This window comes from Erpetoichthys calabaricus, chromosome 10 (genome assembly GCF_900747795.2).
Source record: "Erpetoichthys calabaricus chromosome 10, fErpCal1.3, whole genome shotgun sequence".
Classification (NCBI taxonomy): domain Eukaryota; kingdom Metazoa; phylum Chordata; class Cladistia; order Polypteriformes; family Polypteridae; genus Erpetoichthys; species Erpetoichthys calabaricus.
In genome coordinates, this window is record NC_041403.2 from 121,696,797 (window position 1) to 121,723,568 (window position 26,772).

General features: G+C 37.5%; 1 protein-coding gene across 2 annotated transcripts in view; it reads left to right on the top strand.

The window, feature by feature from the left end:
- Nucleotides 1-15,102, top strand: part of rtf2 (replication termination factor 2) — a 215,866-nt gene extending 200,764 nt beyond the window's left edge. For both annotated transcript variants that reach the window (XM_028811849.2, XM_028811850.2), the window contains exon 10: nucleotides 14,864-15,102. In XM_028811849.2, coding sequence (XP_028667682.1) covers nucleotides 14,864-15,051 — 188 coding nt within the window. In that variant the 3' untranslated portion in view covers nucleotides 15,052-15,102. The remainder of the gene's footprint in view (nucleotides 1-14,863) is intronic.
- Nucleotides 15,103-26,772: the final 11,670 nt, after the last annotated feature.

A 26,772-nucleotide genomic window follows, 5' to 3' on the forward strand; every position in this document is an offset into this window, starting at 1 on the left:
GACAAAAAATATGTTCCAGTTATGACCATTACGCTTTGAATTTCGAAATGAAACCTGCCTAACTTTTGTAAGTAAGCTGTAAGGAATGGTAGATAAATCTATACTAATAAAAGGCAAAGCCCTCACTGACTCACTCACTCACTCACTCACTCACTCATCACTAATTCTCCAACTTCCCGTGTAGGTGGAAGGCTGAAATTTGGCAGGCTCATTCCTTACAGCTTACTTACAAAAGTTAGGCAGGTTTCATTTCGAAATTCAAAACGTAATGGTCATAACTGGAACATATTTTTTGTCCATACACTGTAATGGAGGAGGCGGAGTCACGTATCGCGTCATCACGCCTCCTACGTAATCACGTGAACTAAAAACAAGGAAGAGATTTACAGCACGAGTCGCACGCGGGAACAAAGGTAACTGACGTTGTTCACTGTCTTTTAATACTGTGTAACCATACATATTAACACATGTCCAATTAAACGTGTGCATTTACGGGGTGATTTCTCAGGCTTAAAAGCTCGCCTTTTACTAAAAAGGTAAATGCAAAACTATTTTCAATCAGTTTATTGAAACGCTCCCGTTAAGGATTGCAATAACATATTCGCGAGATAAAAGAACGAAGTAGGGGGAAATGGAGGAACAGCCGCAAACAGCGAAGAGCAAAAAATTAATTAAACAATTGAGAACGGAGCGAGTTAAGCATACAAGCATGTTCATAAGGGAAACAAAGCACGGTGTAAAACGTAAGTTTCAATTAAGTTTATAGAAACGCTCCCGCTGCGGGTTGCAATAACATATTCGCGAGATAAAAGTTTAATGAGAAGACACGAGGTATAAACGAACCACACGCCGTGGCGCAACGTTAGGGGCAACAGTTTCAACCATTCTATGATCTGCTTCTCGCAACTGAAAGACGGCACATGGCGGATGTTAGCCGACTTGCTGACCGCAACGTTAGGGGCTTCAACTATGGCGCTGACGCCACATCTCAGTGCCAACACTTTGCAGACTGTACTTAAAAGACACGCCCTCCTCACTGGACAGTTAAAAACACCAATCAAACTAACGATGACATCAAGTATTACCCAATCAAAAGTAGGAAAGGAGGCATCTTCATAAAATGCGTGTGGGATGATTTGCATGAGACGCTGCTTTAAAAAAAAAATGATAAAAAAAATACGGGATAAATCCCGTCCAGTATTGATTCAAAACGGGACGCGCAATTTCATTCTCAAACGCGGCACGATTCCGTATTTTAAAGGACGGGTGGCAACCCTACAGTGCCAGGTAACCACCCATACAATCAGATTGTGATTCAGACTAGGAATGCAATGAATGTAATTACCCCGATCTACATACAAGGCGAAAGTCTTGCAACATTCAAAGATGATGGTTTGGGATAAGTACACCATACAACATAAAAGAGCTTATGAAGCCTTGAACCGAAAAAAGCAAGATCTCAGAGATCGTAAAAAAAAAATAGGAGGTAATGTCGTTTTACTCGCTGTAGATTTTAGTCAAACATTACCAGTTATTCCACGAGGGAGACCAGCAGATGAACTCAACGCGTGTTTAAAATCCATGCTTCTCCCACGCTCGGTTATATGTCGCGTGTTCTCGGTAGGTGCACCAAAAAATGTATACATTTAAGCATGTAATGGGCAAACAAAAAATGAGGTATACCCGAAGGCACTGCAGTAGTACTCAATGTAACTTTACTTCTTAAATGTTAATGTTTTACTGTTTAATAATTTATACGCTTCTTATATGTTGTTCAAATTCTTTTATCAAAATACCACTGACAGCGCAATGCACGATAACATGGAGTGAATACACCATACGCATCCGCCCACGGCTGCCCTGCTGTGCGCAGATAGGAGTTGATTCTACAATAAAATAAAATAAAGATAAAAAGAGTAAAACAATCATCACCCATAAAGCGTGTATGTGTATATATGTGTATATATATATATGTTGATATGTGGATGTGTATATGTATACATATATATATATATATACATATATATATATATATATATATATATATATATATATATATGTAGATATGTATATATATATGTGTATATGTATATGTATATATATGTTTATATGTGTGTGTGTGTATTTTATATATATAAAACACAGCAACACTCATAACAATGACAACACAATTACATTGACAATCATGTTACGTTATTTTTAAAAATGTTTCCTTTTTTTTTCATAACCTCTTTAACACACTACTTCTCCGCTGCGAAGCGCGGGTATTTTGCTAGTATATATATATATATATATATATATATATATATATATATGTAGGTATATATAATATATATATATATATATATATATATATATATATATATATATATATATGTAGGTATATGTATATATATATATGTAGGTATATATATATATGTAGGTATATATATATATATATATGTAGGTATATATATATATATGTATATGTAGGTATATATATATATATATATGTATATATATATATATATATATATATATATATATATATATATATATATATATGTAGGTATATATATATACAGTGGTGTGAATAACTATTTGCCCCCTTCCTGATTTCTTATTCTTTTGCATGTTTGTCACACAAAATGTTTCTGATCATCAAACACATTTAACCATTAGTCAAATATAACACAAGTAAACACAAAATGCAGTTTTTAAATGATGGTTTTTATTATTTAGGGAGAAAAAAAAATCCAAACCTACATGGCCCTGTGTGAAAAAGTAATTGCCCCCTTGTTAAAAAATAACCTAACTGTGGTGTATCACACCTGAGTTCAATTTCCGAAGCCACCCCCAGGCCTGATTACTGCCACACCTGTTTCAATCAAGAAATCACTTAACTAGGAGCTGCCTGACACAGAGAAGTAGACCAAAAGCACCTCAAAAGCTAGACATCATGCAAGATCCAAAGAAATTCAGGAACAAATGAGAACAGAAGTAATTGAGATCTATCAGTCTGGTAAAGGTTATAAAGCCATTTCTAAAGCTTTGGGACTCCAGCGAACCATAGTGAGAGCCATTATCCACAAATGGCAAAAAACATGGAACAGTGGTGAACCTTCCCAGGAGTGGCCGGCCGACCAAAATTACCCCAAGAGCGCAGAGACGACTCATCCGAGAGGTCACAAAAGACCCCAGGACAACGTCTAAAGAACTGCAGGCCTCACTTGCCTCAATTAAGGTCAGTGTTCACGACTCCACCATAAGAAAGAGACTGGGCAAAAACGGCCTGCATGGCAGATTTCCAAGACGCAAACCACTGTTAAGCAAAAAGAACATTAGGGCTCGTCTCAATTTTGCTAAGAAACATCTCAATGATTGCCAAGACTTTTGGGAAAATACCTTGTGGACTGATGAGTCAAAAGTTGAACTTTTTGGAAGGCAAATGTCCCGTTACATCTGGCGTAAAAGGAACACAGCATTTCAGAAAAAGAACATCATACCAACAGTAAAATATGGTGGTGGTAGTGTGATGGTCTGGGGTTGTTTTGCTGCTTCAGGACCTGGAATGCTTACTGTGATAGATGGAACCATGAATTCTACTGTCTACCAAAAAATCCTGAAGGAGAATGTCCGGCCATCTGTTCGTCAACTGAAGCTGAAGCGATCTTGGGTGCTGCAACAGGACAATGACCCAAAACACACCAGCAAATCCACCTCTGAATGGCTGAAGAAAAATAAAATGAAGACTTTGGAGTGGCCTAGTCAAAGTCCTGACCTGAATCCAATTGAGATGCTATGGCATGACCTTAAAAAGGCGGTTCATGCTAGAAAACCCTCAAATAAAGCTGAATTACAACAATTTTGCAAAGATGAGTGGGCCAAAATTCCTCCAGAGCGCTGTAAAAGACTCATTGCAAGTTATCGCAAACGCTTGATTGCAGTTATTGCTGCTAAGGGTGGCCCAACCAGTTATCAGGTTCAGGGGGCAATTACTTTTTCACACAGGGCCATGTAGGTTTGGATTTTTTTTTCTCCCTAAATAATAAAAACCACCATTTACAAACTGCATTTTGTGTTTACTTGTGTTATATTTGACTAATGGTTAAATGTGTTTGATGATCAGAAACATTTTGTGTGACAAACATGCAAAAGAATAAGAAATCAGGAAGGGGGCAAATAGTTTTTCACACCACTGTATATGTAGGTATATATGTAGGTGTATATATATATGTGTGTATACATGTGTATATGTATATATGTATATATATGTGTGTATATATGTATATGTATGTATATATGTATATATATGTGTATGCATGTATATGTTAAATCACAACACGCTTCTGGGGCTTCTTCCTGACCAGACAGCAACATCGCCATCCAGAACACAAATTTGTAATATTCCAGCTCTCTGCACATTTAGAATTCTTAGATTTATACTTGATATCACTTTCATGATGAAATGCATTAAAAATATGTATATTACATTTTACAGAAAAATCGTTAGCTTTGTTTAAATAATGAATACTGCTAATAGTTACACATATGGGGTGGCACGGTAGCAGAGCGGTAGCACTGCTGCCTCGCAGGGAGTCACATCCCTTGTGATCCCTGCCTTGAGTTTGTTTATTTTCCTGGTGGGTTTCCATACTGTGCTTAGTTTTCCATCCAAAGACGTGAAGGCTTGGGTTTTTGGTGAAGCTACAATGACACCAGTGTATGTGTGTGCTTGTGTTCACCTTGTGATGAGCTGATGTCCCATGCAGAGATTTTGTTTCTGTTTTCTAAGAGATAACCTTAAATTCTTTTGTAAAATAGGGCCTCTATGTTGGTAGCTAAATGCAAAAAAAAAAAAAAAAAAAAAAATCCAACCAACAATGCTTTTTTTGACTGAGATATGGTCATATATATATAAATCGAAAACAATATGCTGTTCTAATATTGCAGTAAATAAAGTTGATACAACAAATAAAGCATTAACATTAGCACATTAACCTGTTTTTTTTAAAAGAAAGAACTTTTGAGCTAAGTTTGAGACTATTCAATTCCAAAAACTATTTTTGGAATACTTCTAAGTATATCTGAGCTCTTTAGGGTAACTTATTTTCAGTGAATATATAACACATACAGTGCATCCGGAAAGTATTCACAGCGCATCACTTTTTCCACCTTTTGTTATGTTACAGCCTTATTCCAAAATGGATTAAATTCATTTTTTTCCTCAGAATTCTACACACAACACCCCATAATGACAACATGAAAAAAGTTTACTTGAGGTTTTTTTTTGCAAATTTATTAAAAATAAAAAAACTGAGAAATCACATGTACATAAGTATTCACAGCGTTTGCCGTGAAGCTCGAAATTGACCTCAGGTGCATCCTGTTTCCCCTGATCATCCTTGAGATGTTTCTGCAGCTTCATTAATTGGAGTCCACCTGTGGTAAATTCAGTTGCTTGGACATGATTTGGAAAGGCACACACCTGTCTATATAAGGTCCCACAGTTGACAGTTCATGTCAGAGCACAAACCAAGCATGAAGTCAAAGGAATTGTCTGTAGACCTCCGAGACAGGATTGTCTCGAGGCACATATCTGGGGAAGGTTACAGAAAAATTTCTGCTGCTTTGAAGGTCCCAATGAGCACAGTGGTCTCCATCATTCGTAAGTGGAAAAAGTTCGAAACCACCAGAACTCTTCCTAGAGCTGGCTGGCCATCTAAACTGAGAGATTGGGGGAGAAGGGCCTTAGTCAGGGAGGTGACCAAGAACCCGATGGTCACTCTGTCAGAGCTCCAGAGGTCCTCTGTGGAGAGAGGAGAACCTGTCAGAAGGACAACCATCGCTGCAGCAATCCACTAATCAGGCCTGTATGGTAGAGTGGCCAGACGGAAGCCACTCCTTAGTAAAAGGCACATGGCAGCCCACCTGGAGTTTGCCAAAAGGCACCTGAAGGACTCTCAGACCATGAGAAAGAAAATTCTCTGGTCTGATGAGACAAAGATTGAACTCTTTGGTGTGAATGCCAGGCGTCAAGTTTGGAGGAAACCAGGCACCGCTCATCACCAGGCCAATACCATCCCTACAGTGAAGCATGGTGGTGGCAGCATCATGCTGTGGGGATGTTTGTCAGCGGCAGGGACTGGGAGACTAGTCAGGATAAAAGGAAAGATGACTGCAGCAATGTACAGAGACATCCTGGATGAAAACGTGCTCCAGAGCACTCTTGACCTCAGACTGGGGTGACGGTTCATCTTTCAGCAGGACAACGACCCTAAGCACACAGCCAAGATATCAAAGGAGTGGCTTCAGGACAACTCTGTGAATGTCCTTGAGTGGCCCAGCCAGAACCCAGACTTGAATCCGATTGAACATCTCTGGAGAGATCTTAAAATGGCTGTGCACCCATGCTTCCCATCCAACCTGATGGAGCTTGAGAGGTGCTGCAAAGAGGAATAGGTGAAACTGGCCAAGGATAGGTGTGCCAAGCTTGTGGCATCATATTCAAAAAGACTTGAGGCTGTAATTGCTGCCAAAGGTGCATCGACAAAGTATTGAGCAAAGGCTGTGAATACTTTATGTACATGTGATTTCTCAGTTTTTTTATTTTTAATAAATTTGCAAAAACCTCAAGTAAACTTTTTTCACGTTGTCATTATGGGGTGTTGTGTGCAGAATTCTGAGAAAAAAAATGAATTTAATCCATTTTGGAATAAGGCTGTAACATAACAAAATGTGGAAAAAGTAATGCGCTGTGAATACTTTCTGGATGCTGTAGTAACATGGCACATGCTGTTGCAAAGTTATCAAGATTATTTACAGCTTCAATTCCCTCAACAATCACACCAACATCTGCTGGTTCTGCATCAGGAGCTCCTTCGTGTTTTACCACAAATAGTTTGAGAGCATACTGACTCCAATCAGACTGAATACCATCGGCTTCAACATCCTAAAGAAAATAAATGCCATAATTAATATAAATAAAAATTACATCTACATTTCAAAGGAATATTCCACCAAAAAATAACACTTTAACTGTTCTTTGTTCTACACTGGTAGAGCAGATTGAGAAGAATTTTAATCTCTGAAGCAAAACAAATCATGATGCAATACAACTCAATAGAAACTGATTCTGGATAGCACCAAACAATATCAAAGTGTTCATGAAAAAATTTCAGATTACTAATGTTGTATAATCAAGATGGATGACATCCAGTGTAGAGGGAATTACCGAACAAATTAGATCAATTTGCTTTCAAGCCTGTTCTAGATTTGACATGGCCATTTCTTGGGTTTTCAATGTTTTATGCAACAGCATCCATATGTGTTATTTTGACATGCAACAGGACAATATACTATCAAAGGAAAGAAAAGATAAAGTAATATAAACTACTGAGTGAAAGAATATAGTGTTACTAACACATTATTGTAGTATATACAGTGGTGTGAAAAACTATTTGCCCCCTTCCTGATTTCTTATTCTTTTGCATGTTTGTCACACAAAATGTTTCTGATCATCAAACACATTTAACCATTAGTCAAATATAACACAAGTAAACACAAAATGCAGTTTTTAAATGATGGTGTTTATTATTTAGGGAGAAAAAAAATCCAAACCTACATGGCCCTGTGTGAAAAAGTAATTGCCCCCTTGTTAAAAAATAACCTAACTGTGGTGTATCACACCTGAGTTCAATTTCCGTAGCCACCCCCAGGCCTGATTACTGCCACACCTGTTTCAATCAAGAAATCACTTAAATAGGAGCTGCCTGACACAGAGAAGTAGACCAAAAGCACCTCAAAAGCTAGACATCATGCCAAGATCCAAAGAAATTCAGGAACAAATGAGAACAGAAGTAATTGAGATCTATCAGTCTGGTAAAGGTTATAAAGCCATTCCTAAAGCTTTGGCACTCCAGCGAACCACAGTGAGAGCCATTATCCACAAATGGCAAAAAAATGGAACAGTGGTGAACCTTCCCAGGAGTGGCCTGCTGACCAAAATTACCCCAAGAGCGCAGAGACGACTCATCCGAGAGGTCACAAAAGACCCCAGGACAACGTCTAAAGAACTGCAGGCCTCACTTGCCTCAATTAAGGTCAGCGTTCACGACTCCACCATAAGAAAGAGACTGGGCAAAAACGGCCTGCATGGCAGATTTCCAAGACGCAAACCACTGTTAAGCAAAAAGAACATTAGGGCTCGTCTCAATTTTGCTAAGAAACATCTCAATGATTGCCAAGACTTTTGGGAAAATACCTTGTGGACTGATGAGACAAAAGTTGAACTTTTTGGAAGGCAAATGTCCCGTTACATCTGGCGTAAAAGGAACACAGCATTTCAGAAAAAGAACATCATACCAAGAGTAAAATATGGTGGTGGTAGTGTGATGGTCTGGGGTTGTTTTGCTGCTTCAGGACCTGGAAGGCTTGCTGTGATAGATGGAACCATGAATTCTACTGTCTACCAAAAAATCCTGAAGGAGAATGTCCGGCCATCTGTTCGTCAACTCAAGCTGAAGCGATCTTGGGTGCTGCAACAGGACAATGACCCAAAACACACCAGCAAATCCACCTCTGAATGGCTGAAGAAAAACAAAATGAAGACTTTGGAGTGGCCTAGTCAAAGTCCTGACCTGAATCCAATTGAGATGCTATGGCATGACCTTAAAAAGGCGGTTCATGCTAGAAAACCCTCAAATAAAGCTGAATTACAACAATTTTGCAAAGATGAGTGGGCCAAAATTCCTCCAGAGTGCTGTAAAAGACTCATTGCAAGTTATCGCAAACGCTTGATTGCAGTTATTGCTGCTAAGGGTGGCAATTACAGGGGGCAATTACTTTTTCACACAGGGCCATGTACATTTGGATTTTTTTTTCTCCCTAAATAATAAAAACCACCATTTACAAACTGCATTTTGTGTTTACTTGTGTTATATTTGACTAATGGTTAAATGTGTTTGATGATCAGAAACATTTTGTGTGACAAACATGCAAAAGAATAAGAAATCAGGAAGGGGGTAAATAGTTTTTCACACCACTGTAGTACATATTTTATTTATTATAGATTAGAGCCTTTTTTTTTTTTTAACTCCACTCAGTGAATGCAATATTGAGAAACAGGCTTTATCTCTGCAAACAGAAGAGGAAAAAAATTTAAACTGATCCACTTACCACATACTCTTTGAGAAGATCCTCCACATTTTCACCAAGGTACTTTACCAAACAGCAGAGAACAAGCTCTCTTCGCTTGTGGAGAGTACAGTATACCTCCAAAATTCGCGGGGGTTACATTCCTAGAGAACCCACGAATTATGAAAAACAAAAAAATTTTGGATGTGGTTTAAAAAAAATGCTTACTTTTATAGTTTAAACCCTAAATACGCCCCCAAAACACTTTAATTTAATTTCAAACTCCGCTTAATACATTACCTAAAAATAAAGAATGTAAAGGTAAACTTGTATACTGTACTGCTATGTCTCCAACAGTGCTAGAATGTAAAATACAGATGTTACCGCAATATGTACTGTAATTCATGCAAGCGCATTTTCATTGCCAGAAGCCTTAGAAGGTGCAGGGCGTTTTGGCGGCATCTTGGGGCTTTTACCCTTAAACTGCCACATACTTGGGGGTTAATGCATCCCTGGACGCAAATACTTTTTTGCTGCACTTTAAGTAAACTTTACAATTCACAAAGAAAAAGTGAAATTTTAATGGAACACATTTTTTTTCATTCACAGAGCATCACAATTACTGCAACACTGATCATTTTACACACCGCTAATGAACTGTAAAAAACTATTTAAAAAAACTATTGGAACAATATGTACAAGATGCAACTGACGCCATGGACGCCAAGTGCTGATGCTTGCATGCTAGTCTAGTGCAGCAGCTCAGTCCCAGAGACAGTGAGGCAGCAGTGCTGCAGGTTGTCACGCTTGGGTCACAGAATTGCACAGAAACATAGGAGATTGTAGAGACAGGAACTTTATTCAAACACTTCAAACAAACATGTCTCTTTCAGAAGTAAAATTAGCTCAGTATGCAGTTAGTTCTCAATTTAAAGAATAGACAAACATCATAGGGGAGGACAACGGGAGCGGGACTCCCAACAGGAGCAGAGGATGTCTGGGGGAGGAGAGTGAAATAAAGCAATCAGCGAAAAAGGACAGGTGCTGTTCAGGCTTTTAAGTATGCGTAGCATCACGCGACAAAGCAGCCGCAAGTAAGCCCAGCAAGTAAGTGAGCAATGTGAAAGTAGTCTATCATCGTTTTTTAAGAGGGGGTTTTTGAGGAGCGCCCGTGTCTTCTAGGGGTGCATTCAGCCCTCCTGCTTACAAGGGGCTGGCAGTGGTCATGAGCTGGCTGCTCAACAAATGTACGGCACTGACTGATCAGCTCCTGCATGCTCGCAAATGGCACTGGGACACGACTATAGCCGGTTGTGGCGGTTTAAGGGTTAAGCGGAACAAAACGGAAAACACAAGAACACTCAGCTGGAGATGCATCATAGTCAATCAGCAGTAAGGAGAAATGAATAACGCTGTAGCGGTCCGGTACTGCTAAGATTCACACCATCGAGAAGATGGTGATTTATTTATTTTTATAGTGGAGATTCCAGGGATGCGCCCAGCCTTGGCCCGACCCACACGCACACACAAACGTAGACAAAAACAAAGCAAACTGGTAATCAACCAGCAAATAGAATGCAATGAAAACAAATGAAATAAATTAAAACAACGATACCACCCCTGTGCCCCTTACAGCGATTACATATTAAATATAACCAAGCACAAACAAAACACACACAGTAAATCATGAAAAACGGCAACGGTTGAAATGTAATGATGAAAATAGATAGTCCAGAGATCTGCACGTTGAATGGGAATGTAAAGATAGTCCTACCGCTAGTTCCTGAAATGGTGAAGATGGGTGGACGGGTTCAGGAGCGCTCCTTTCTTTGTAGGATGGCCATGAATCCATTTACAGTCCTCATGTACACAGGCAGACAATCCAGACGCCAACAACAAAACGATCCAGGTCAAAACGAAGTACAGGTAATCCAACAGAAGGCAGACAGGAACTTGAAACACAAATTACAAAAACTTTTTTTTTGCTTTTGGTCACCGGTCCCTTCTTAAAAGCCGCTCTGACATCCTTTGATCCCAATCAGCCCCAGCACCCACAGCAGAAGACCAATCAGAGCCACTCCAGGGACTGCTGGAAGTTGTGGTTTCAAATTCTATTGGCTACTTTCACCATCCCAAGCCACGTTTTCCTCTACAGTTGCTTCCTGTTCTGTCTACGGTACAGTATTGCCACGAAAAAAGCTATAAAAATTGCGGAGGATATTTGCGGTTTCCACTAACAATTATTAGATAGGTTCTAAGGAAAAATCTGCGAATGACTGAGGCCGCGAATTCTGAACCGTGACTTTGCGGGGGTCTACTGTTTAAAACAGTATTAAGAGGCATTGTGAAAAAGCAACCAAACCAGGTCATTTAATATGTATCTTTGCAAGAATTTACTTATTTTTCTTACCCCGAGTAAGACATCTAGCATCATCTAGATTTCTTTTTGTACAGCACCTCCCTTATTACGGAAAATGCTTATCAGTCTTGGTGTGAATTTATCCAGGGAAGACAAACTTTGCAACCAGATGGATTGTTGTGATTGTTAAGAATTCTTCGCTGATCTGCACATATAGAACACAAACCTTAAAGTGGAACTAATTACGAACAATTCTGAAATGATAACAAACAAGTGTTTTTTAGAAGCTCTAAAACTACACCATATTACACAGAAAAAAGAAACTAACAATTCAAAATAATTTAGGAGATAAATTACTTTAATATTTTTTCAGTACCTGAGTGGCATTGAAGAGATCTGACCATCTTGCTTTGAAATCTTCAATCCTTGGAAACTCATTCACAATTCCCTGCCGTTGGAGAAAAAATGTTTTGGCCATTTTTTGGCTGATAACACTGTAATTATCTTTCTTCCTCACCACACGCAAAAGCTCCTCTCTTTCTTTTTCAAAACTTTGTTTTGTTTCCCCAGCTGGATAAGGTGGAAGACAATTCACTTTAGCCTTCTTGGGTTCTAAATATTTCTTGCTGAAGACTTTTACTGCAACTGCTTCTTCTTTAATGAATTCGGTTCAGAGCATCCAAGGGACCTTAATTTTGTCCTGTAATTGCCCATTTTTAATTTTAAGCTGGTCTGCCAACCATAATAACCAGACTAAGAGCCTGGCTCCTTTAAACATGGGTGCTTTGCTTCTGCTGCTGCACAAATCTGACCATGTACAAAATTGCTGTGAAGAACTCAGTAGTGCTTAAGCAGATCTGCCTTTAAAGAAACAGACTAACTGCAGCATTTTCAATACCACCTCATTTCACACCTACAAGAATTGCAAATAGAGCAGTGTTAATTATTAAAAGTAAATATGTAATTTTAGACATGGAGTAGTATCAAGTGCAGCTAAAAATATATATTTACTGGTGATTACCTGTCATAAATTTAAATACACACTCACACACAGAGTTGTGGTCAAAAGTTTTTATGTCCTTTTAGCTATGGACTGGTATTTTAAGTCATTTTATTAAATTAGTTAAAATCTTTTAGAATTCTGTATATTATAATGAGCCTTAATTCATTCATCCATTATCCAACCCATTATATCCTGGGGTCTGCTGGATCCAATCCCAGCCAACACAGGAAACAAACTCCAGGCGCAGGGCACCAGCCCACTGCAGGGCACACACACACGGAACAATTTAGAATCGCCAATGCACCTAACCTGCATGTCTTTGGACTGTGGGAGGAAACCCATGCAGACACAAGGAGAACATGCAAACTCCATGCAAAGAGGACCCGGGAAGCGAACCCGGGTCTCCTAACTGTGAGGCAGCAGCATTACCACTGCGCCACCGGGTCGCCCTGAGCCTTAATTACTTCTAGTTATTTACAGAAGTGCTGAAAGTAATTGTAAGGCTCTACTATTTCTATTAAATAAAGAAAAACCTAAACATTTCAAGAACCACATATATTCAGAGGGACAAAATAGATACAGTGAGGAACATAAGTATTTGAACATCCTGCGATTTTGCAAGTTCTTCCACTTAGAAATCATGGAGGGGTCTGAAATTCACATTGTAGGTGCATTCCCACTGTGAGAGACAGAATGTAAAAAAAAAATTCATGAAATCACATTGTATGATTTGTACAGAATTTATTTGTATTGCACTGCTGCACATAAGTATTTGAACACCTGGCAATCAGCAAGAATTCTGGCTCTCAAAGACCTGTTACTCTGCCTTTAAGAAGTCCACCTCTACTCCACTTAGTAATCTTAATTAGTAGCACCTGTCTGAGCTCTTTAAAGACACCTGTCCACCCCACAGTCAGTCAGACTCCAACTACTACCATGGGCAAGACCACAGAGCTTGCAAAAGACACCAGAGACAAAATTGTGGACCTCCACAAGGCTGGAAAGGGCTACGGGGCAATTGCCAAGCAGCTTGGTGAAAATAGATCAACTGTTGGAGCAATTGTCAGAAAATGGAAGAGGCTAAAGATGACTGTCAGTCTCCCTCGGACTGGGGCTCCATGCAAGATCTCACCTCGTGGGGTATCACAGATGATAAGAAAGGTGAGGAATCAGCCCAGAACTACACGGGAGGAGCTGGTCAATGACATAAAGAGAGCTGGGACCACAGTTTCAAAGGTCACTGTCGGTAGAACACTATGCCATCATGGTTTCAAATCACGCATTGCACGGAAGGTTCCCCTGCTCAAGTCCTCACATGTCCAGGCCCGTATGAAGTTTGCCAATGACCATCTGGATGATCCAGAGGAGGCATGGGAGAAAGTCATGTGGTCAGATGAGAGCAAAATAGAACTTTTTGGTCTAAACTTCACTCTCCGTGTTTGGAGGAAAAAGAAAGAGGAGTTGGATCCCAAGAACACCATCCCTACTGTGAAGCATGGGGGTGGAAACATCATGCTTTGGGGGTGCTTTTCTGCGAAGGGGACAAGGACGACTGCACTATATTAAGGAGAGGATGAATGGAGCCATGTATTGTGAGATTTTGAGCAACAACCTCCTTCCCTCAGTCAGAGCACTGAAGATGGGTTGTGGCTGGGTCTTCCAACATGACAATGACCTGAAGTACACAGCCAGGATAACCAAGGAGTGGCTCCGTAAGAAGCATATCAAGGTTCTGGAGTGGCCTAGCCAGTCTCCAGACCTAAATCCAATCAAAAATCTTTGGAGGGAGCTGAATCTCTGTGTTGCTCAGCGCCAGCCCTGGAACCTGACAGATCTAGAGGAGATCTGTGTGGAGGAGTGGGCCAAAATCACTGTTGCAGTGTGTGCAAACTTGGTCAAGAACGTTTGACCTCTGTAATTGCAAACAAAGGCTTCTGTACCAAATATTAACACTGATTTTCTCAGGTGTTCAAATACTTATGTGCAGCAGTGCAATACAAATAAATTCCGTACAAAATCATACAATGTGATTTCCTGAATTTTTTTTTACATTCTGTCTCTCACAGTGGGAATGCACCTACAGTGTGAATTTCAGACCCCTCCATGATTTCTAAGTGGGAGAACTTGCAAAATCGCAGGGTGTTCAAATACTTATGTTCCTCACTGTATTTATCTTGTATTTAGGTTGAATAAACTTAAATTTTGATTAAAATGAACCTATACTTCAGTAGAATCATTTATCTTAAATATACTTTACTAGTTGGTAGAGCTCAATTTGTCTGTGTAGTCATTGGTGTGACATTATAGCTGTCTACTATATTTATCTCTGACTATCTGTGTTTACTAAATTGAGAAAAGACTAATATATTTTTTTTCCCCCTTTTTAGTTCCTGGCCCATCAAATTCTTCATCTAAAATTGCCAGGTCTGCAGCTGGTGGGAGCATGAAAAGACCTTTAACTGTTAACAAGGATAAATCAGAAGTGTACAAATCTATTTTCACCTCCCACACCTCTGCAAAACGTACTAAGGATCAGTCCTCCCACTGGATCACTCATACACCTTACCACTTCTAATCAGAATAATTTTAAGTATACAAGTTATTAAATATGATAATCATATGCTGTCATATGGAATCTGAGAAAATTCTGTTTGTTAATACAAAATTCTGTACTTGGAAATAGAAAAGCTCAGGGTTATATAAATGCAAGAGAAATGTTACAGTCCTTGTTTTCTTTAATGTAGGGTTCTTTTATTAATGGGAGAGGGTATTTACTCAACTAAGTGTTTTTGCTTTTTTTCTGTTTTGTTATGCCTTAGAAGAAATTAACCTTCCCAAATTACTGTCTTGCTGATTCAGTTTAGTTTATATTGCTAAGTACTGATATGACAAAATTCTTTTTTCTGTGTATTTCAGTAGCATTTAGTCATATGGTAACAGCCATATGCAAAACACAATATACAATAAAATATTTCCTTTTATTTAAATGCTCCTATACAGTTATTAACTTTTATCATCCTTAAAATAATAATTAATGACTCATAATGAATAGAATGAAAAGGACATCAACAAAATTAAGAATTCATAATTCAAAAGATCTTTTCTAGTGTTTTGGAGGTAATGGAAGTTGCATAGGCAACTAGTAATTTTTGAAGACCGTCAAACATCAGTATGTATTAGCAAGTTTAGATTTTTTTATCTCTGTTACTGTGTATGGAGAAATATTTCCAAATACAATAAATACGCAATTAAATGTATTGTGAAATGTAACAATGAATAAAATAAATAAAAACATTACCCGCTAGAGTCCACCCTTTATCTAACCTCACCCAGTGTTGATGGGTGAAGATGACAGTTTTTGTTTCATTGAGCATTTCTATATTGTTTGTGGTGTCACTTGAATAAATAAATGAAAAAAGAAAACAATCAAAAGTTATTCAACAAAACATTTACTTATGCTTATGTCATTGTTTTTTTATTTTTCCATTTTCACAATACATGTATTCATTTACATATATATTCATTTACTTTTATTTTGTTGAAAAACTCCTGTATAGCTTTGCTATATTCCTGTGTTGTAATTTCAAAAAACTATGTATCTGGAATTATTGGAAAAATCTTGAACCGTTTGTTTTCTGTAATTTCTCCACAAGATGGCAGCAGAGATACATTTCTTTTTATGGCCTACATGGCTTAATTTCATAGCAACTAGTTAACCAAATCTTTGTAGCTTTAAGTGATGTTTAGTTCAGTTCCATTCAGTGCCTTTTGTTTTTTAGCACTTTAGAATGATTGTGATATAAAATTGAATAACTTAATATCAAAGCTGATATATACAAACTTTCAGCTAATCAGATTCAAATAAAGCATTCATTAAGTTAGAAATGGCACAAAACAGTAGGTGACAGCACTCGTTACGCTTGTCATAATTTTTAAATCTTTTAAAGATGTTAGATTCTTTGTACTTTGATTGGCTAAGCACGGGATTGCAACATTCACAGTTTAAGCCTTAAATATCTTAGCCACTTTAATATTCTGTTAACTAACATTCAGTTTTGTAGAGATGAAACAGCAGATTTTCAACATTTCCATCAATATACTGCATTAACAAAATACTTTATTATCTTTATCCAGTGTACAGAAATCACATGCTTTTAAAATGAGCTTTCTTGTGTTCCTCATTTATTTATACATTATTTTTCTAATCTTGTTTGTTTTTATGGCTGTCCTGGATTTGCAGCTTGCTGCAATGCCAGGTTCCAGAGCCTGCTTGTGGTGTCAGAATTTACTGAGCAGATTTGGCCTTTATTTGACCTGCCTTTGCTTTTTGATACCAAACAAGCTGTCTAGCACCAGGAGGTAAGCCAGAAACTTACATTTATGCTGTCCTGAAAATTACTGATGTTTAAATTACTGTAAATATGAATGATTTATAACATTTTGATATAGGTGTATGTCTCTTCTGAAAATCTATATTAGAATATATTTGCATTTTTAATATTTAGGGAGAATAAATTAGTCATCAAAGAGAACCAATTTCTTTGGTATTTTAAATGTCAATTACATAACAATCCATTTTAGAAGAAGGTGTTTCTGCATGTATGTTAAAGTAAAAAGTTAGATTAGTAAGTTTGCTAAATGAATGTTTATACTTTCAAAGCATGCCTTTCTTTAACAAATGAAAGCCATTCTTGCCACACCCTTGTCAGTCAGGTTACTATTGTCTCTTTCTACCTTACAAAACCTGCTTATTCCACTTGCACCACAAAGCCTAGTGTGTTCAGTAACATAAACTGTTTTATTTATTTGGCAGCACTTTCAAAAACATACTGTATTCAAATATGTAGTGATCAGTGATGCAACATATAAACATTGTATGAATGTCCATCCATGGAAAAGAAAGCTATCAAGTGACATTAACAGCAACTGCCAAGCAAAGTTTAGCTGTTTCAACTTCCACGTTACTCACTGGAAAGCTGAAAGATATTATGTCAATATGTTGTTAATCAGGGTTTTATTTTATTTATTTAAAAATATTTTAATCTGTACTAAAAAAAACACGACAAGTAATTTATACTTCACACCTTTTTTTTTTTTTTACAGTGCACCAGGATACTCCTTGATATTCTAGCTATTATCAGTTCTAATTGATAATTCTAAAGAGTCACCTTTCCAGGAAATGAGGTTCGTGCCTTGGAACAAGTTGGTGTTAGGAAAATGTACAGGTCCCCATGAATAATCTGTGTGCCGCTGTGGCCTAATAGGTGGATTTTGGAGAAACTATGTCAACAGAGGATACTGTATGAGTTCAAGGACTTCTCCTGTGCATATTAGAGCTATTGAGAGTCCTGTAAGCATGCTCACATTTTCTGAAGGATACTGTATTATTTGTGCTTTCTTTGTAATTTTCCTCAAGTGAAGCTCAAAGCCTGTTCTTTAAACAAGTAAACATGAGAAAGAATGAAATGTCAAAATATTAACAACATTTTTATATTCCTGAATTCAGTGAAGATCATCAAATTCCCTTTTATAATGCAAGATGAACTGATAACTCGCTGAATTACTTGCAGGTAAGCCTTTTAAAATTTTAGCTTTCTAATATGGAGGATAAATACATATTTTTGCTCATTAGGTGTTTTCCTAATGTCCACAGTTTCCTTTTCTAGTTAATTTTTATATTCTTACTATTTTTTATTATGTGCATGTTACATAAATTGACAAAAGCATATTTGCCTTGTATGCATGCATGTGTGTGTGGACTGCCTTACACCTAGTGCTGCTGGAATAACCTATGGACCACTGAACAACCATAAATATGATTACCAGAAATTGTGTTTGAGAATATTAGGTTAAAATACTTCAGTCGGGTATTTTATATTTTGCATTTTTAAATTGAATAAGTTAAAGGGGAGGGGGGCACTTCCTAGCTTGCAGCCAGCAGGGTGTTCTTAAGTTTAATGACAGAATATATAAAACTAAAATAGCAATTAAAATTGCATAATATTTTTCACTTAGATACCATGATATATTTATCAGTCCCAAATCAAAACTGGGCCACCCATTGTATCCCAAGATCCAAAAGAAAGTTAATGCCATTGTTTATATACACTCTTATCATTGAACATTCAGAAAGCGAAGTGGCCCACATACAACTGAAGTTTAAACTATAGTATAACTGAGTGTAATCAAACTCTAAATTGCAAAGCGTAGTCCGCCTAGGCAAACTCCTTAATTTTCATAATATGGCTTTTAACCTGTTCATACTGGTTACTCTCACACTATCATGAATACTCTTCAATGTGTGTTTCCTTTTAGTATTTCATCTATTCATCTTGTACTATACTTCCTTTTACTACTTTTATTATGTTTTAGAAATTGATTGACCAGTTATTCATTTGCATCTGTATGGATACAGTGCAAAAGATTACTTTGTGGAAACGGTGCTTTTTTTTACCCCAGCATCCTCACAGCTTACAAGCAAAAAGAAAAAAGTCAGTTCCATATGTTCTGTTCCTTGTAGCAGCAGTTAATAATTCATGTTAACACTAATGCTGTGCACACTTCATTTCAATTGCATAATCAGTAAGAGTATGTAAAATTGCCTCCAGAGAAAATAGTCATGTGAAAAAGAAACTATACCCATTAAATGTTGTTTTTTTTTTTTTTTTTTTTTTTTTTTTTTAACATAGTCATAATCAAGATTTGATCTTCATTACAGTATCTTTAGATAAAGATGATTGGGAGAAAAAATGAACGTTTTACTTTGAAATAATTTATTCAGTGTAAAATGAACAGATGGGCCATTTCTGTCTCTGTCAGGGTGCAGCCATATTTCAAAGTTGTTTGTGTATATTGCAGTAAACCCTCAAGTCAATAAAAAGCAATACAGGGGGTCCTCAGGTTACAACATCTCGACATAAGACGTTTCGAGTTTACAACACTCACTCCCATAAAAACTTAAAAAAAAAAAAATTGAGAAGTGAGTGTTTCGGCTTACGCCATTAGCGTCGTTCTTATAGACTACATGGGTGAACTAGTTTGGTTGTGCACGGCACAAGTGTTCCGTTTGTGTTGCTCTGTTTGGCAACTTTTTGGCCCTTATCACGGCTCCTAAACGAAACTCAGAGTCTTCAGATGGTAGTGCTTCGAAGAAGAGGAAAGCCATCACGATGGAAGTGAAATTAGACATTGTAAAGAGATCAGAAGGAATAAAGTTAAGGAATTTTTTTACATTTATTTTTTGTATTTTTTTCTGTTACTACAGTACAGTGTACAGTACAGTATATTTATGTCCTTATGTCCTGTGGCTTAGTTGTGTTTTTATGTTCTATATTATTATTTTACAAATGTGCTAGGATAGGTAAGTGACTTAGCCTAGGGTGTGTTTCGACTTACACCAAAATACGGGTTACATCACTGTTGTAGGAACGGAACTGTGTTGTAACCCGAGGACCCCCTATAATGATATTTTTACATACCCAAGGGTGTCTTTCAAATAAATCATAAGTTTGCATGTTGTCTCCTCACTTTTATTATTAAAAAAAAACAATTTGCACAGATATACCCAGAGATGAGCAGTGTGTCAAAGCTGAGCGACTCTGCTTTTATCAAAGATATCACTTGCTTCAAGCCACATACAATGAAATGCATTACCACTGGACAACTGAGTTTCAGCCCATTCTAATGTGATTGGCCATTCATATTACATGTCACAGCTGTGTGTAAAAGACAGGAATTAAATTACTTCTGCAACAGTTCATCTTTATTCATTTATTTATTGAGTCAGCTTCAGGACACAGTTTTGACTCTAATGCGAACGATACATTTGTTGAAGGATATGATTCTACACTTGATTTGTAAGTACTGCTTTTAAAATAACTTTAATGCATCACAGTGTGCAACTTTAGAGTTCAACTGTTGTATTTTCAGTTACCATATCTGGATGATGTCTGCTGCACATTCTTCCTGTGTTAAGAGTACAAGCAATGTTTCTTAGTATACCTGTGAGTACAAGGAGGTAAGCCGAAAACTTGAGACACTAACCCCCAGTTGATCGATTGTCACTTATTACGCTTCTCACATCACTGTGTTGCAAACACATGAGGGGGAGAAAAAAAAGGCATTTGATCTAGTGGCTTATTCGTGGTATAATATATACACACACCCAAATACCAAAGGGATCTATTGCACTGTGCCATTTTTTTTCCATGTTTTTATCTGCACATGATCCAAACACACTGAAAAGTCAGAAACAAGTGCAACTACAAACAGGAAATAGATCTGAAGTGCACTTTGGGGCTTCGGATGGGATTATGAAGTGAGCACTTGGAGAAGTGAGTGTGATTAGAAAGGGGATAAAAAAAAAATCTTGTGTAGCTCTGTTGTGCCGGTGGTACAATGGATTATACTGTGAATGAGTCTCATGTGCTCGTAACACAGCGACTGCCACCTGTGACCCAAAAGTGGGCGAGAAACACTGCCTTAGGTGTATGTGTCTGTGTGACTAGCTGTGTGCTCAGGGCTGCCTGTTTCCTGCCCTGCACACAGCAAAGGCATTGTCCACACCTCTGTAACCTAACACTGGAAGAAGCTGGTATGAAAATGAATGTATGTACTTAGTTTATTTTAGACATGAAGCGCCAGAAAAAATAAATACAAACACACTGAACTTCAGCGGGGCAGCTGCAGCAAAAGGCAGGAAAAGATGCATGAATTGCAGCACACAAAAAAAAAAATCTCTCTGTGTATATAATATATATAATATTTTTTAATAAAAATATAACTGCTACTGCAGTATTTATTTTTAGAGACTGATCTTTCCAAATTGGGTACACTTTGTGCCATACAATTTAACTTTGCAATGCTATGGGCTATGATATCTAAACTTAGTACAATGATAGCCGACAGGTTAAGCACAAAAGAGGGTTTTGCATCCTAAATGGTTTGGGTTATATACAGTAAAAGCCACATTTTTGGAGAGAAATACCTAAAGCATCAAATTTTTTTAAAGTTTTATTTAGTTGATACTGGTGTAAACCAAGATGTTTAATCATATAAATGCCTTCTTTAAAAAAATGTTGTGTTGTACTCTCTACTTTTCAGCCATTTGCAGCACATTTATTTCATAAGCTGAATAGTAGCCATTTATTTTTGGTTATGCGATTTAGGCACAATAATTTCAAAAACCCTTAGTGCATAAGGGTTAAACAAAATATTTTTACATATTTTTGAAATTACTCATTTCCATATTCCAAAATAAGGATAAGAGCAATTTATAAAGCAAAATGTTCAAGTTAGTGGGATGTCTATGTTATAAGCTTGATAGCTGAACTGATTCTTGTTGAGTACACTGTAATTTTTTTTCCCCAGACTTCAGTTAATATAACCCATTCATAAGGCACTGTGAATTACAGGCTAGTACAGTGGTACTCCAAATGAGTGAAAATAAACATCAGGCTAGCAGTATTATAGACGCAAAAACATTAGATTGATCATTGATGATGAGTGTTTTATTTTGGATAACTCCAGAAAATGTAATGAAATACTGATTTTTTTCAAAGTCTTCTGACAGAAAAAAAAATGCCATACCTCATACAGATGGAATTTAATCATGAGTGTATTCTAGCAAGCTGTGTTCATTGTACAATTTCAAATTTGTTATCTTGGGTTGTGAGAATAGAATTTTCTTTCCAGTGTTATTTTATTGCTGCCAAGGCTGAGTTGTCTTCTAAATATTTTGTGTGATATTTAAAGGAATTCTTTATCTGTATAATTGTTTAACAAACTAATTTCCAGAAAATGTAAAAGATGTAGTTATGAAAACAGCTACTGTATATTACAGTTTGAACAAAGTAATTTGCCAGCTTGGAAAGGTTTTTGTGGTTAGCTGTATTTGTCGCAGAGCTTTTTAGATGATATAAAATTCTTTTGTGTTAAGATGTATATGAATCTTAATGCATTGTTTGTGCTAAAAGCTAAATTTTAGACACTTAAATGATCATTTACACCTCAGTCTCATTGTTTGTGCATTAACTATGTAGTAAGGCAACTGAAACCCTTTGGCCCTGCTTGGTCTTATGTGTTAATCTGTTAAGCAACAGTTTCCTCAATTAAAGTAATTTCCGTTTGTGTATTAGATGGATACATACATGCATACATACTTGTCCCCAAGAAGAAATTACAATTTTAGATGTTGAAAACAAATATAAATATTTTAATAAATTGCACCCCATCCCCAAACAGACATAAGAACTTCTGGCTTGGATAATATAAAGACGGTCTTGTAGATGAGAGTAAGATGTAATCCGATCTGCCCAGTTCTGCAGCAGATTTACTTTTAAAGGCATACATGTTTGGAGAGAGCAGGTTGTTGTGTCCACAAATGAAACATTCTGATGCAAGCTGGTTCCTTCTATAGTTCCCCTGGTTGAAGTCACTAGTATTCTAAAGTCAGAATGATTCATCAGAAGTGACCCTCTGTCTGCCACAGACAGGTATTATGTGGCTGTCCCCTTGGCCTGGTCCAACCGCTTGGGTCCTCAACAATACCGTATCACCCTCAGGGAATCGTTCACCATGGCCATAGTTGTGTAACTGACTCTCCCTCACAATGCAGGTAATGTGCCTCATTTGGTACTCCCAAGAACAACTGCTTGTTCTACACAAAGTCAAACCAGCGGTACCTAAGGATTCTCTGAAGAGACACAATACCGAAGGAGTCCAGTCTTCATCTCAGGTTACTGGACAGCGCCCATGTCTTGCAACCATATAGCAAAACAGGAAGCACCAGGACTCTAAAGATATCCAAAGTGCCACACACCCTTTTCCAGCAACCTCATGACTCCCCACCCCAACCCTATGCTCTCACAATCCATCTACTGACTTCATAGGCAGAGTCCACAGAAACATGAATGCCGCTGCCAAGGTAAGTAAACTTCACCTCAAGGTCGATACTATCTCTGCAAACAGACACACTGGCAATGGCTGTGGCCAAGAGGTTATTAAAGACCTGGATCTTGGTTTTTATCCTGAATGCTAAACTACATCATGCGCTGCAAGTGGTTCTCCAACTTGCAGGAACATCTTCAGGATTGGTGACAGGATTGGCATCCAGCCACCGTAAAAACTTCACACAGCTCTGAAATGGCAGACAGGACTCCTTTGTACACTCTGCAGGAGCATTTCTGTTGTAGCCACCCATAGGAAGGCTGCTCACACCATGAAGGGGATGAGAGCTTCATCGTGGAAGAGTCAAAACCATCGGAAATCCAGTGGGATTAGGCCTGTTGGGGGATTAGAACTGGTATGGTGCTGAGGTGTCACCCAATGCATGGCAGCACTCTGGTCCCAATTAGAAGCGGCCCATCCGGTAGACACGTGGTACAAGGATGATGTTACATATTAAAAAGTTATAGTGATTATTGAATGTAAAAATAACTTGAATTAAAAAGGTAAAGCAATTGCTTTCATTTTTATACAAAAATAAATTAATTCTTTACAGTTATCTAGTGCTTTCCTCACTACTCAAAGTGCTTTACATAGTGAATGGGCAGCCACTTCAACCACCACTGACATGTGGCATCCAGCCGGATGATACAAAAGCAGCCATTATTGGACCAGCACACTCACCATGCATTAGCTGTTGGGTGGTGAAGTGGTGAAAGAGAGAGAGACAATTGGACATAGGGGATGATTAGGGGGTCAGAATGACCAGGCCGTGGTGGGCAATTTAGCTCGAACATAAGGATAAATCCTGCTATTTACAAAGGATGCCCGGGGACCTTGTATGACTACAGGGAGTCAGGACCTCAGTTTTATGTTCATCTGAAGGGCGACACCATTTTTACAGCACATTTAGGCATTGGGATCCGTATTCAGGCCACAGGATAAGTGCCCTCTGCTGGCCTCACCAGCACCTCTTCCAGCAGAAACCCAAGCATTCCAAGTTGTCTGGGCCTGAACATGCTTAGCTTCAGGTGGATGACCTCTTCTGAGCTGCATGTGGCATGGCTGCTGAATTAAGTTGAAAAAGAAAGCTGTAACTCATTATAACCTTTTAAAGATGTGCCCATATACTTATTTCAACTATGATAATTCTTCCTGCCAGTAGCAAATGTTGATTATATATTTGGCCCATTGGAAACAGAAAAGCAGTTGCATATGTATTTGAAGTCTTTCATACTTTCATAATTTTCAATAAGCAAGTCTGTGTTGCACATGTGAAGAGTCGGGTTTATCCCCTTGTAGATGATTGTTGCAAAATTGCTTCAAACCGCTTCTGGCCTGAATGCAGCCAAGGTGGCGTATGTATCCCGCTAATGCTGGTTGATGCGTATTTGATACGTACCAAGGATCATATGGGAAGCACTAATCATGGAAACTACATCTGCCTAATGGAAACAAAGTGTTGGTGTGGCCGTGCACGTGGATTTTGGCTGCTAATTTTGAGAAATTGTCCAAATTTGAGGTTTGCTAAAATAGAAATATATACCAGCTTATTGTTTGCTTGTGTGCTATATTCAAATTAACAATCTCCAATTAATTTAGCATCTGCTTGGCAGCAAAAACACAAATAATTTATTTTTTTATATAATTGTAAATAAATTTAGGCAACAAGGGGTTAAAAATAAAGAGTAGCAAATCATTCATGTAAAAGGAAACTTTGTTTTGAGCTTCCTGTTAGAATTTCTCTAACTTCAGTTAGAGGGCAAAAAGAGAACATTCCAGTTCTTTTACTTTATGTTAGAGCAAAACCTTTAGAGTAGTATATAATTGTATTAATTTATGTTTCAGTATTTTAACCGAGAACTACTTACCTAAGCTATACTCAAAACTAAACAATGACAATAAATTGTGACAACCTGTCATTTCTGCTTCCAGAGATGATGATACATCTAAGTTCTTGAGATTGATGAAGTGAAAATTGCAAAAGGACCTCTTCTCCTTTTAACTCTAATCTTGCCCTGTGAAATAAGAGACTATTAATAGATGTCACTTTTTAAAGAGGGTTAATTTTTGCTTATGATATTTTCTTAGTATTTAAAGCAGATACTGGTCTTTAAGATTCAGAGTTGAAGATAGTTGTGTGTTTTTGTGGTAGCAGGTATAGACAGCTGCGTATCAGTTCAACGGCTTCTTGAAAACACAGATTCTTGTAAGATTTTTTTCAGGTGCTCACCTGGACCTGAAGATTTTCTTTCCTGTATAAATCTTAAAGTGATCATCAACTATTTCAGATAGTGTTGACTGCTGATTTAATGTAGCTTGGTCCTGATAGGAATATTATACTTATCAAGGAACCTTTCTTCCAATGTATATGGTGTGCTAAAATCTAATTTCCCTAACTTTTCATGGGCACCCCACTTTGAATGTGAGTGCAGAATCTAAATCCAGTTCACTTGAGGCATATCATCAAAGTAATCTCCAAACACTTTAGTGACACAGGCTGCCATAAGGTCTATGGGGATGTTTCTCATTGTTAACTTGTCATTACTGTATGACACTGGATGATCAGGTAGTAGCACTATTTCAAGAGCCTACACCAAATTTCAAACTAAATGGCTGTGATTATTTTCACGTATTCTGCTTCCATTTTTATTTCCAGATCACTTCAATATTTAATGCTGGGGTACTTGTTAGTATTCCTTTGCAGTCTACTCTTATTTCTTCAGCTTCTTCTACTGGGCTCATATCATGTATATTATTTAGACTGGATATTCTTTTTTATTCATTTGTAATGTGCAGTTAGACCACATATGTATTTGTTTCCAAACAGATTAAGCAAATGTAATAACTGCCAATACTGTAATGTAGTATATTATAGCCATCCTCCTTTACTCTAGGTGTGAATGGCATTTAAATCAAAGTGTCTTATTAATTCCTTTGGTACAAAAAATACGTTTTTGGGGTGTATTACCAAACTGTAAACACGATGCTATAAAGATATGCTGTTATGTAGCAAGACCTTACTAAAGGTGTCTTTTGAAATTAATAACACTTTTTTTTTTTACAAAGCATCAGTAAAGTGCTTATTTGTTCCTGTGTAATGTAGCATATTAAGAGTTTGTGATCCACTGGCAAAATTACTTATGAATGTTAAAGATTCACAGGGTGTATACTGAATTATGCATTAGAAGAAAAGAAGTCTGTGTCACTTTAGCCACTTCTTGCTGTTCCAAGGTGGCTATTTTAGTATAGTAGAACCTACTTCATTGTATGGCTTGCTAGTGTTTACCTTCTGCTATATTAAGTCCTTCTTCTATTGTATATTGTTTCTTTCCACGTATATTAACCAAAT